Source organism: Muscardinus avellanarius, assembly GCF_963383645.1.
Source record: "Muscardinus avellanarius genome assembly, chromosome: 11".
Classification (NCBI taxonomy): domain Eukaryota; kingdom Metazoa; phylum Chordata; class Mammalia; order Rodentia; family Gliridae; genus Muscardinus; species Muscardinus avellanarius.
The window spans coordinates 64,993,942-65,007,218 of NC_137797.1; the positions used below are offsets into that span (position 1 = coordinate 64,993,942).

Sequence of the window (13,277 nt, forward strand, 5' to 3'; positions counted from 1 at the left end):
GTTTCAGGCTCCCAAGAACACTATGCCTGACATTGCCTTGTGTTTGTTTGTTTATTGTGTTACTGGGAATTGAACCCAGGGACATTCTACCTTTGAGCTATACTCCCCCAGCCCTATTTTATTTTTGAACCAGGTCTCTCTAGGTTGATGAGACTCTCACTACTTACTGAGGCTGTCCTCAAACCTGCAGTCCTCCTGTTTCCACCTCCCAAGTACTGAGGTTATAGGCCCGAACCACCATGTCTGGCTTTGTTTTTGTATTGAGGTAGGCTCTCACTGTATTGCCCAGAGTGGGCTCAACTGGTCCTCCCACCTCAGCTTCCCACAGTTGTTCAGACTACAGGTATACATCCCACATCAGGCTTGTCCTGATGCTTTTTTTTTGGGGGGGGGGTTACTAGGGATTAAACTCATTAAACCTAGGGATGATCTACTTATGAGCTATGTTCCCAGCCCATTTTTATTGTTTGTTTTGTGATGCTGGAGATTGAACCCGAGGCATTCTACCTCTGACCTACACCCCAGACCTATTTTTTATTCTTTATTTTTGGAACAGGGCCTCACTAAGTAGCCGAGGCTGGCTAGGAACCTGCAATCCTCCTGTCTCAGCCTCCCAAATACTAGAATTACAAATATGCACCACCACGCCTGGCCGTATTGTGTACTTTGAACAGGGTCTTGCAAATTGTCAAGGGTCTTGCTAGGTTTTTGAGGCTGCTCTTGAACCCATTATCCTCCTATCTCAGTCTCCCAAGTACTGGGGTTACTGGTATGTACCAATGTGCTTGGCTTGCCCTATGTTTATTTTATTATACCTTTATTAATTCATTTTAAGTCTACATTACAGTGAGATTCAAAGTCATACAAACAAGCGCACAGGTGTTAGTGTTCTAGGTTCTTCTTCAGGTCCCACCCACTGCTCAGCCTTTCCTGCACATAGTAATGATACTGGGAGGGGCCGTCATACCTGGGCAGAGCATACTTTGAACTGTATCATTCATTAGTTCTACATTTCCCTCTTCTCCTTCCCCTGTTTTCTTCCAGTCTTTTACTGATTTCTCTCCTCAATTATCCAAAATCCTTTTTTTTTCCTGTTTTCTTCAGCTGGGCAAGGTAGTACATGCTTGTAATCCCAGTACTTAATGGGCTCATCTAGAGAAGCACACATTTAAGGTTAACCTCAACAACTTAGCAAGACCTCAAGCAACACAGCAAGACCCTGTTTCAAAATTTAAAAAATATAGCTGGGCATGGTGGTCCATGCTTGTAGTGGAGGATTAATAGGAGGATCATGGCCAACCTCAGCTACTTAGGCCCTCCACAACTTAGTAAGACTCTTTTTCAAATTAAAGAATAAAAAATAGGGCTGGGGGTGTAGCTCAGAGGTAAAACCTCCTGGGTTCAATCTCCACTACTGCAAAAAATATATTTTTAATTAAAAAAATAAAAGCCACGTATGGCGGTACTAGGTGTAATCTCCAGTACATCAGAGGCTAAGACGGGAAGATTGCAGGTTTGAAACCAACCTCAGCAATTTACTAAGCCTCTCAGCAACCTAGTGAAACCCTGTTTCAAAATAAAAAGGGCTAGGGGTGTAGCTCAGAGATAGAATGCCCCTGAATTCAACCCCCAATACCAGAAAATTAATTAAGTAAAATAAAAAGAAGCAGGTGTGTAGTTTGGAGGTAGAGTGCCCTTGAATTCAATCCCTAGTAATAAATTCAACTAAATAAAAAGGGCTGGAGAGCTGGGTGTGGTGGCACATGTAATCCCAACATTTGGGAGACTGAGACTGAAGGATGATGGTTCGAGGACAGCTTCTGCTACTTAGTGAGGCCCCTTGCAATTCAGTGAGACCCTGTTTCAAAATAAAGAATAAAAAAAGAGGGGTGGGGGTGTAGCTCAGAGTTAGAATGCCCCTAGGTTCCTCCCCAGTACTGCAAAAAAAAAAAAAAAAAAATAGAAAAGAAACTCCTAAGGGCAAGGATGATTATTGTTCATTGTATAGTCACTTAATAAATAATGATGAGAAAGAGATTGAGGGTTGATAAATTCCTTAGCAGTTTGCATTTGGTAAACTGATGCTGAAAGAAGCTGCGTATATTTATGTATTATTTTTTCATCTTAGGAAATATTTGAAAATAAGAAAAACTAACTCTCCCACTTAATTTCTCTCATTTCAGGCAAGTACATCGCCTCAACACAGCGTCCTGACGGGACCTGGCGCAAGCAGCGGAGGGTGAAGGAAGGCTACGTGCCTCAGGAGGAGGTCCCAGTGTGCGTGGTTAGGCTTGACGAGTGGGTGTATAATGGGCCCTTCAGAAGGATAGGAAAGGTGTGCCTGCAAGTTTAAGGAAGAGCTCCTTGAAGCCCCAAGGAGATGGAAGGACGGGTGACTGCCTGAGAAGGGGAGGAAGGGGCTGGGGTTCAAGATGAGTAGGGGTTCTTGTTCCTATCATCTCTAGTCATGAAAACCTCCAAATAGCAGTCCAGAGTTCCGGGTCATAGGGACCCTCCTAAGCCTCCACTCCACAGGAGAATTAGGGAGGGACCTAAAGAGAGGAAAGAAGCCGGACTCTGAGGAGAGCGAAGTGATCTGGAAGGGCAAGGAAAACTTCAAGCCAGATGTACTGGCACGCTCTGTAACCCAGTACTTGGAGGAGGAGGATGGGATCAGAGGCTCCAGGCCAGCCTCAGCAACTTAGCCAGACACTGAGCAACCAGGCGAGACCCTACTTCCAAATAAATAATAATAAAAGAGCTGGGGGTATAGGTTGGATGTAGAAAGCTTCAAAAAGTCAGTGATTAGTAGGGTGTGATGGTACAAGCTTCTAATTCCAGGGCGTGGGAGTCTGAGACAGGAAGATCGCAGGTTCAAGGCCAGCCTTAGCAACTTAGTGAGACCCTCAGTAACTTAGCAAGACCCTGTTTCAGAATAAAAAATAGAAGCCAGGCATGGTGGCACACACTTGTAATCCCAGCATTTGGGAAGCTAAGACCAGGGGATCGTGGTTCGTGGACAGCCTCAGCTACTTAGTGAGGCCCTCCGCAACTTAGTGAGACCCTATTTCAAAATAAAGAGTAAAAAATAGGGAAGAGGGTGTAGCTCGGAGGTCAGATGCCCCTGGGTTCCATCCCCAGACACACACAAATAAATAAACAAACAAACAAACAAAAAATAGAAAATAGAAAGGGCTGGGATGTAGCTCAGAGGTAAAATGCCCCAGGGTTCCAAAAATAAATAAGTAAAAGTCAGTAGTTAATGGAAAATGTTGACATCTTCTGTTTCCTGCAGGTATGAAAACAAGTATGTGAAGTTTTTCAAGAGTAAACCAGAACTGCCCCCAGGTCTGAGCCCCGAGGCCACCTCTTCTGTCACCCCAACCAGACCCGAGGGTGGTGAGCCAGGCCTCTCCAAGACAGCCAAACGCAACCTGAAGCGGAAGGAGAAGAGGCGGCAACAGCAAGAGAAAGGAGAGACAGAGGCCTTGAGCAGGACTCTTGATAAGGTGACCTTGGGAGAGATAGCCCGACTCCCCGGTGCTCCACAAGGCTCCCAGGCAGCCCCCACAGCTGCCTCGGATGCGTCTGACTCAGCTGCCACCACCGAGAAAGCCAAGAAGATCAAGAACCTAAAGAAGAAGCTTCGGCAGGTGGAAGAGCTGCAGCAGCGGATCCAGGCTGGGGAAGTGAGCCAGCCGAGCAAGGAGCAGCTAGAGAAGCTTGCGAGGAGGAGGGCTCTGCAGGAGGAGCTGGAGGACTTGGAGCTAGGCCTGTGAGGCCTTTGGGAGTGGGGGACGGACTGCAGAACAAACCGTGGGCTCTCTGGGGCCTGGGAGTGTGGGCGGCGGCAGCAGGAGGCGCCACTCCTGCTGGCCCACTTCCACCTCACAGCCCAGCTCTCCTCCAGAGCCTCACTCTCCCCATCCCTTCCCAGCTCCTAATTTCTGGACATTGCCCCTTTCATTCCCAGTGTTCAAATCTCAGTGACTACCCCCGATACTTTGCTGCTGATTTGGGCGTTCTGTTTTAAAGAATCAGTGGGTTGGAATCTCAGAGAGCTGAGGTTGAGGGCAGAGGGAGTACGCTCAAGTCTTGGAGTCTTGGCTCCTGTTCAGTGTTGATGAGTTATTTCTCCAACCATCTCTAATCTCTCTCTCTCTCTCTTTCTCTCTCTCTCTTTTTTTAAGAACAAGAATAAACTCAAGTAGACAATGTGTCTGGCTTTATTTTTGTCTCTTTTTAGCTCCTAGTAGAGGCTTTATCCCATAAGTTTGGCACAGAAACACACATGTTGGAAGTAACATTCCTTTTGTTTTTTTGGTTGTGTTGGGGATTGAACCCAGGGACATTGTGCCTATGAGCTACACCCCAGCCATATTTATTATTATTATTTATTTATTTTGAGCACTAAGGATTGAATTTAGGGTCATTTTACCTCTGAGCTATACCCCCAGCCATATTGTTATTTTTTATTTTATTGTTGTTTTTGTGGTGGTACTAGGGATAAAATCCAGGGGCTTTCTACCTCCAGGCTATACTCCCAGACCTGTTTTGTTTTATTTGGAAGCAGGGTCTCACTAAGTTGCTGAGAGCCTCACTAAGTAGCTGAAGCTGGCTTCAAACCTACACAATCCTACTGTCTTGGCCTCCCAAGTACTGGGATTACAAGCGTGCACCACCATGCCCAGCTTCTATTTATATTTAGACACACATATACACAAGAGGGGCAGCTCGGGGTATAACTTCAAAGTAAAATGCTACTGGGTTCAAGCCCCATTACACCACACACATACTCATAAACCCCCAGTACCAAAAACATAAGTAAAAGAAGGAAGAGAGTCCTCACCAGAAATTAAATCTGCCATCACCTTGGTTTTAGACTTCCAGACTCCAGAACTGTGAGAAACAAATGTCTTGTTTAAGTCATCCAGTGGTACTTTTTTTTTTTTTTTTTTGGCAGTACTGGGGATGGAACCCAGGGGCATTCTACCTCTAAGCCACACCCTCAGCCCTATTTTATATTCTTTATTTTGAAACAGGGTCTCACTGAGTTGCATAGGACCTCACTAAGTATCTGAGGCTGGCCACAAACCACGATCCTCCTGTCTCAATCTCCAGGATGCTAGGATTACAAGCGTGCGCCACCACGCCCAGCCCAGTGGTACTTTTTACGGCACACAAGCTGACTAAAGCAAGGCATATTTACCCTTATTAAGCATCAGGCTCAGCTATTTTCTAGTCGTGTGTGTGTGTGTGTGTTACTGGGTGGAAACCAGGAGCTTTCTACCTCTGGGCAATACTCCCAGACCTATTTCATACTTTATTTGGAAATAGGGTCTCACTAAGTAGCTGAAGCTGGCTTCGAACCTATGCAATCTCCTATCTCAGCCTCCCAAGCGCCGGGTTACAAGTGTGCACACCATGCCTGGCTTTTTCTAGTCTTTTTTAAGAGGCAATGCTATCTGGGTTTGGTGGCACACACTTGTCATCCCAGCATTTAGGAGGCTGAGACTGGAGGATCACAGTTCGCTGACAGCCTCAGCTACTTAGTGAGGCCCTCTGCAACTTAGATCCTGTTTCAGAATAAAGAATAAAAAGCAGGGTAGGGGGTGTAACTTGGAGGTTGAATGCCCCTGGGTTCCATCCCCAGACCCTCAAGAAAAAGAAAAAAAAAGCAATACTGCTTACTTTTTTTTTTTTTTCAGTATTGGGGATTAAACCCGTGGCACTCTACCTCCCAACTACACCCCCAGCCCTCCTGTTTAATTTTTTTGTTGTTTTGAGACAGGGTATCACTAGATTGTTGACAGTCTTGCTACCTAGAGCCTCTGATCTCAACAGGTGTATACCACCACGCCCTGCTCAACTTTCTAAACTGAGTTTGTAGGAAAGGTGAAATTTCTCCCCCATCCTCTTAGATTCTAGCTGGGCCAAAATTAAACTATTTGAGGGCAAAGGAAGGCTGCTCAGAGAGGGTAACAGTCAAGGGATCCAAAGGCTAAAACAGAGTTGATGAAGGAGATAGTCAGGAACAGTGGTCTAGCCGGGCGTGGTGGCGCAGGTTTGTAATCCCAGCATGCGGGAGGCTGAGACCAGAGGATCGCGGTTCACGGACAGCCTCAGCTACTTAGGCCCTCTGCAACTCAGTGAGACCCTGTCTCAAAATAAAGAATAAAAAATAGGGCAGGGGGTATAGCTCGGAGGTCGAATGCCCCTGGGTTCCATCCCAGTACCACACACACACAAAAAAAAGAGCCCTGAAGAGCACAGCAAACCCTCAAACCCTGTAGCCCCAGCCTGTCATCCATCTTTTAACCTGCAAAAGACGCCAACATTTCCTAAGATTTCAGGGAAAAGGATCTTAAGTGTCACTGAAGGTTGAGTATAAAATAGCAATGTGGAAATTCCTTGTGTTTTTACAGCATTCAGAGTTAATTTTCCCTTCAGCTTCGCCCGTGGTGCCCTCTTACCCAAAGGCAGATGGAGATCACACAGCCAGTTTATCATCTGCAGGAGTTTATTATGGGATTGTTGGTGACTTCCTGCTGGCTGTTCAGGGGCTTGTTGCTTTTTTACCTGGCATGCTGATTACACTTAAAAACCACAAGATGCCAGGTGTGGTGGCACACACTTGTACTCCTAGTACTTGGGAGGCTGAGACAGGAGGATCATAGGTTCTCAGCCAGCCTCAGCTACTTAGTTAATAGGGCTGGGGGTGTAGCTCAGAGGCAGATTGCCCCCAGGTTCCATCCCTAGTACCATAAAAAAAAAAAAAAAAAGAAGTTGGGCATGGTGACTCACGCTTATAATCCCAGTACTTGGGAAGCTGAGACAGGAGGATCTCTGGTTCACAGTCAGTCTCAACTACTTAGTGAGCCCATCTGCAATTTAGTGAGAACCTGTTTCAAGATAAAGTATAAGAGCCAGGCGTGGTGGCGCACGCTTGTAATCCCAGCATTTGGGAGACTGAGACCGGAGGATCGCGGTTCGCGGACAGCCTCAGCTACTTAGGCCCTCTGCAACTCAGTGAGACCCTGTCTCAAAATAAAGAATAAAAAATAGGGCAGGGGGTATAGCTCGGAGGTCGAATGCCCCTGGGTTCCATCCTCAGTACCGAAAAAAAAAAAAAAAAAAAAAGCCAGGTGTGGTGGCGCATGCTTGTAATCCCTGCATTTGGGAGACTGAGACAGGAGGATCATGGTTCATAGACAACCTCAACTACTTAGGCCCTTTGCAACTCAGTGAGACCCTGTTTCAAAATAAAGAATAAAAAATAGGGCTGGGAGTATAGTTCGGGGATAGAATGCTCCTGGGTTCCATCTCCAGCACCACACACACAAACAAAAGTATAAAAAATGGGCTGGGGATATAGCTTGGTGGTAGAATGCCCTTGGGTTCAATCTCCAGTACCACAAAAAACAATATAAGTAAAAGTAATAAAACTGAGGGGTGTAGCTCCAAGGTAGAATGCCTTTGAGTTCAATCCTCAGCACCACACAAACACAAATATAAATAAGTGATAAATAAATTTTAAATAAATAAAATAGGGCTGGGGGTGTAGTTTGGAGGTAGAATGTCTCTGGGTCCAATCCCCAGTACCACAGGAAGAGGAAGAGGAGGAGAAGGAGGAGGAGAAATTTAAAATCACGAGACTAAGGAATGGGAAGAAAACAGACTTTGAAGATCCAGCCATCCTCTAAGATCGTATGGCTCCAAGAATCCTCTTTGTTGGGAAGGGTGAGGTTAGCCTCGTAAAGTCATACTCTGCAGTTTACAGGACTGAATGATGGTACCAGCTCACATTCTCCTTACCCAGGAAAGACTCACCACAGAGAAAGTTTCACAGAAGTAAATGCATCCTCAGCTGTGGTGGCGCATGCCCATAAACGCAGTACTTGGCGGGTGGGGTGGTGGTGGTGGTAAGACCGGAGGATTGCAGGTTCAAGGCCAGCCTCAGCAACTTAAAGAGACCTTGTTTCAAAGTAAAAAATAAACAGAGTTGTAGCTTAAAAGTAGAATGCTCTTGATCAGTCTCCAGTACCACCACCAAAAAGGAGTAAGAGGAGGAGGAGGAGAGAGCCAGGTGTGGTGGTACATGCTTGTGATTCAGTACTTCAGAGGCTGATCCCAGGTTTGAGGACAACCTCAGCAAAAGTGAGATGCTAGCTGGTGTGGTGGCACATGCATGTAATCCCAGCACTCGGGAGGCTGAGAATGGAGGATCGCGGTTCACGGACAGCCTCAGCTACTTAGTGAGGCCCTCCACAATTTAGTGAGACCCTGTTTCCACATTAAAAAAAGAAAGTATAAAAATAGGTCTGGGAGTGTAGCCCGTGGGCGTGTAGCCGGAGGTAGAAGGGCTTCCAGGAACCCCAGTACCGCCAAACCAAACCATACCAAACCAAACCAAACAAAAACAAAAAAATCCGGGCACATGCCTAAAATCCCAGTATTTCAGAGGCTGAGAAAGTTGGCCAGCCTCAGCTTCTTAGTGAGGCTCTCTGCAATTTAGTGAGACACTGTTCCAAAATAAAGAATAAAAAAATAGGGCTAGGGATGTAGCTCAGAGGTAGAATGCCCCTGGGTTCAATCCCCAGTACATAATTAATTAATTAGTTAATTAAAATTTTTTCAAAAGAATAAAATAGGGCTGGAAGTATAGCTCAGTGGTAGAATGCCCCTGAGTTCAATTCCCAGTAACACACACACACACACACACACACATAGAGTTGGGGGGTTGAGAGTGTACAATCCCCTGGGTTCAATTCCCAGTACCAAAAAATAAATAAAAAGGCTGAGCATAGGCCGGGCGTGGTGGCGCACGCTTGTAATCCCCGCGCTTGGGAGGCTGAGACAGGAGGATCGCACAGGTTGGAAGCCAGCCTCAGCTACTTAGTGAGGCTCTCAGCAACTTAGTGAGACCCTGTTTCCAAATAAAATAGAAAATAGGTCTGGGAGTATAGCCCGGAGGTAGAAAGCCTCTGGGTTCCACCCCCAGTACCACCAAAAAAAAAAAAAGAAAGAAAGGCTGAGCATGTAGCTTGAAGGTAGAATGTCTCTGGCATTTCAAATACAACAACAACAAAAATTAAGTAGGGACAAAACAGGGTCAAGGAGGAGAGCCCCTCCCTCCAGGCCTGAGCCCATCAGAGGCAGCCCTAAATAGCTTCAGCACCCTGACTGCTTGACTGCACTCAAATGGAGCTGGCCTTCCTCACACCCCCACACACTGGTTACTCCCTCTTCAAAATGGGAAGGCGCCGCTCAGCTCTTTTCCTTGCCAACTTCCTATCAAGCCTTTCTGGCAACAACACAATGGGGGCCAAACAGATTTTCCAAGCCCAGGACAGCCCCCAAGCATCAGGACAGACACATTTCCTGGGGTCACAGAGCAAGGACAAGAGGCCCAGTCCTCGCCTACATCCTAACTTCCTTGGTAACTCTGGATTCATTATGAAATGATTTCACTTCCCAGAAGGGCAAAAGCCCCTGTGTGCGGTCATCATCTCACTGTCATTCCAGAAGCCGGGAGAACACTGAAACTCCGAATTCCTCTTTTCCTTTTCCTAGAAGCTAGACTTTTTCAGCTGGGCGTGGGGGTGCACACTTATAATCCCATTACTTGGGAGGCTGAGACAGGAAGATAACAGGTTCCAGGCTAGCCTCAGCAATTTAGCAAGACTCCATTTCCAAAAAAAAAAAAAAAAAAAGAAATAGCAATAATGAAATTAAACAAAGGCTGGGCATGGTGGCGTATGCCTGTAATCCCAGTACTTAGGAGGCTGAGACAGGAGGATCACAGGTTCGAGGCCATTCTCAGAAACATAGAGAGGCCAGCTGGGCATGGTGGCACACGCTTGTAATCCCAGTACTTGGGAGGCTGAGACAGGAGGATCACGCAGGTTCAAAGCCAGCCTCAGCTACTTATTTAGGGAGGTTCTCAGCAACGTTGTGAGACCCTGTTTTCAAATAAAATATAAAGCGGGTTTGGGAGTGTAGCTTGGAGGTAGAAAGCCCTGGATTCCATCCCCAGTACCACAAAAGAAAGAAAGAATATATATATATATATATATAGATAGATAGATAGATAGAGAAAGAGAAAGGCCCTGAGCAATTTAGCGAGATAATAATAATAATAATAATAATAATAATAATAATACTTAATAATAGCCAGGCGTGGTGGCACACGATTGTAATCCCCGCGCTTGGGAGGCTGAGTCAGGAGGATTGCACAGGTTCGAAGCCAGCCTCAGCTACTTAGTGAGGCTCTCAGCAACTTAGTGAGACCCTGTTTCCAAATAAAATATAAAAAAAGGTCTGGGAGTATAGCCCGGAGGTAGAAAGCCTCTGGGTTCCACCCCCAGTACCACCAAAAAAACAAAAACAAAAACAAAAAACCCCAATAATAATGATGATGATGATGATGATGATGATGACTGGGCTATAACTCAGAAGTAGAATACCAGAATATCCCCGGGTTCAACCTCCAGTACCAAAATAAAATAAAATAAAATAAAATTAGAACTGGGGGTGTAGCTCAGAGGTAGATCGCCCCTGAGTGCAATTCCCATTACCATATACACACACAAACCAAAAAAAAAAAAAAAAAAAAAAAGCTAGAATTTTCCCTCTCCTGCTCCAGGCACTGTGATGTATAACAGAACCACTGTCAGATGCCGGCAGCAATTCCCAGCGGCGTCCTGGGGACGAGCCTCCTTTCTGTGAGTGGGAGAAGGGGAATCGGGCTTGACCTCCAGCAAATTTTGGCAGCAACCGAAGAACTTCAGGATCCTGGTGTGATGTCCTCTCCTGCTGAGCGGATCCAGGCCAGTGCGGAGCAGGTGCGGGCACAAACGACAGTGGGTAGGTGGGAATGCCAGGGAGCACGGGTCAGGGGGTCTGTGGAAGTTAGGGGCATCATGGGAACAGAATGTGCGTGCGTGCCTGAGTCATCCCGAGCCCTTCCCACTTCCCCGGTCACTAACCAGTTCCAGCTGTGCACAGTCCTGGCCATCACTTCCCATATGGCTACTTATGACTAATTAAAGAAGTGTGTGTGTTGGGGGAGATGCTCTTAAAAACAAAAGTTTCCTGGGTAACAGCCTGGACAACTCACTCCTGCTGGCCAGGGAAAGCTCCTCTCCTAACCCCACTCAGGGCTCTGAGGGAAACAGGCTACCCCCACCACCACCTTTCACTGTGTCAGGGGTGGTTTCCAGGCTGGCCTTAGTATGTTCAAACTCGTTTTCCTCCCCTCCAGCTCTCAGTTCCAGGCCCCGGGCTTTCCTTTTATAATCTAGCACAACCAGCCCCTGCCCACCTCCACGTGACGGTGTCTCTGAAGGAGAAGGTGATGATTAAGGGATTCGATTCAGCTGGGTTTGGTGGCGCATGCCTATCAGGCTACCTACTGAAGGCTGAGACAGGAGGATTGGAAGATCCAGGCCAGTCTCAGCATTGGGAAGACCCTTACAACTTACAAGAGAAGACCTTGTTCTAAAATAAAACATAAGCTGTTTTTCTACTTCCTGGCTGCCACGGGCTGGGCAGCTTTCTCCCAACATGCCCTTCTGCCATGACGTGCTCCTTCACCTCAGGCCCAAAGCCATGGGGACTGTCAACCATGGACCGAAAACTCTGCAACCTAATTCCCATTCCAGCTATGTATCCTGAAGAGCAGCACTCTTGAAAAAGCGACCGAGAAGGATGATATCACCATGGGGCTTCACTCAGTAAAAGATGAAAATAAAATAAAATAAAATAAAACATAAAAAGCCAGGTACCGAGCTGGGTGTGGTGGCACATGCTTAGAATTCCAGTACTTGGGAGGCTGAGACTGGAGGATCACAGATTCGCAGACAGCCTCAGCTACTTAGTGAGGCCCTTTGCAACTTAGTAAGATCCTGTTTCAAAATAAAAAATAAAAAATAGGTCTGGGGATGTAGCTTGGAGGTAGAATGCCTCTGGGCTCAACCCAGTTCTGAAAGAAAAAATAAAAAAAATCCAGGCATGATGGTGCGTGCTTGTAATACTAGTACTTGGGAGGTTGAGACAGGAGGATTGCAGGTTCAAGGACAGCCTTAGTAAGTAGTAAGATTCATCAATCTGGTGAGACCTTGTTTCAAAATAAAATTAAAATAGGGCTGGGGATATAGCTAGGAGGTGGAATGCCCCTGGGTTCAACCCCCAGCACCATGCACACACACACACACACACACACACACACACACACACACACACAATACTAATAAAAAAAAAAAATCAGGGTAAAGGTGGAGCTCAGAGGTAGAATGACTCTGAATTCAATCTCCAGGACCACACACACAAAATAAATAATAGGGCTGGGGGTGTAGCTCAGAGGTAGAATGCCTCCCTTCAATCCCAGTAACACACACACACACACACAAAACACACACATAAAGAAAGAAAGAAAGAAAAGAAAGAAAGAAAGAAAGAAAGAAAGAAAGAAAGAAAGAAAGCAAGCAAGCAAGCAAGCAAGCTGGGGGTGTAGCTCAGAGAGGTAGAATGCTCCTGGGTTCAATCCTCAGAACCAAAAGACAGGGAGGGAGAGAAAGAGAGAGAGAAAGAGAGAAAAAGAGAGAGAGAAAAGAGAGAAGAGAGATACATTACTTCTCCTGTACTTAGAAGCTTCTATACACTTTTTTTCTTTTTTTCTCAGTTCTGGGGATTGAACCCAGAGGCATTCTACCACTGAGCTACCTCTGAGCTACATCCCCAGACCTATTTTTTAGTCTATTTTATTTTATTTTATTTTATTTTATTTATTTATTTTGGTGGTACTGGGGGTGGGACCCAGAGGCTTTCTACCTCCGGGCTATACTCCCAGACCTTTTCTATATTTTATTTGGAAACAGGGTCTCTCTAAGTTGCTGAAAGCTTCACTAAGTAGCTGAGGCTGGCTTCGAACCCGTGCGATCCTCCTGTCTCAGCCTCCCAAGTGCAGGGATTACAAGCGTGTGCCACCACGCCTGGCCTAGTCTATTTTATTTTTTAAATTAATTAATTTTTTTGGTAGTTCTGGGGATGAAACCCAGGGGCATTCTACCTCCAAGCTACACCCTCAGCCTTATTTGCCTTATTTTTTATTTTCTCTCTCTCTCTCTCTTTTTTTTTTTTTTTTTTTTTTTTTTTTTTTTTTGTGGGTCTGGGGATGGAACCCAGGGACATTCAACCCCTGAGCTATATCCTCTGCCCTATTTTTTATTCTTTATTTGGAAACAGGGTCTCACTGAGTTGCAGAGGGCCTCACTAAG

General features: G+C 46.0%; 1 protein-coding gene across 1 annotated transcript in view; it reads left to right on the forward strand.

The window, feature by feature from the left end:
* The window catches only part of PYM1 (PYM homolog 1, exon junction complex associated factor), a 30,799-nt gene extending 26,936 nt beyond the window's left edge, over window positions 1–3,863 (forward strand). Inside the window, exons 2-3 of the mRNA XM_080705940.1 lie at window positions 2,184–2,277; window positions 3,296–3,863. Of these exons, the coding sequence (XP_080562066.1) occupies window positions 2,184–2,277; window positions 3,296–3,779 (578 nt within the window). The 3' untranslated portion in view covers window positions 3,780–3,863. The remainder of the gene's footprint in view (window positions 1–2,183; window positions 2,278–3,295) is intronic.
* Window positions 3,864–13,277: the final 9,414 nt, after the last annotated feature.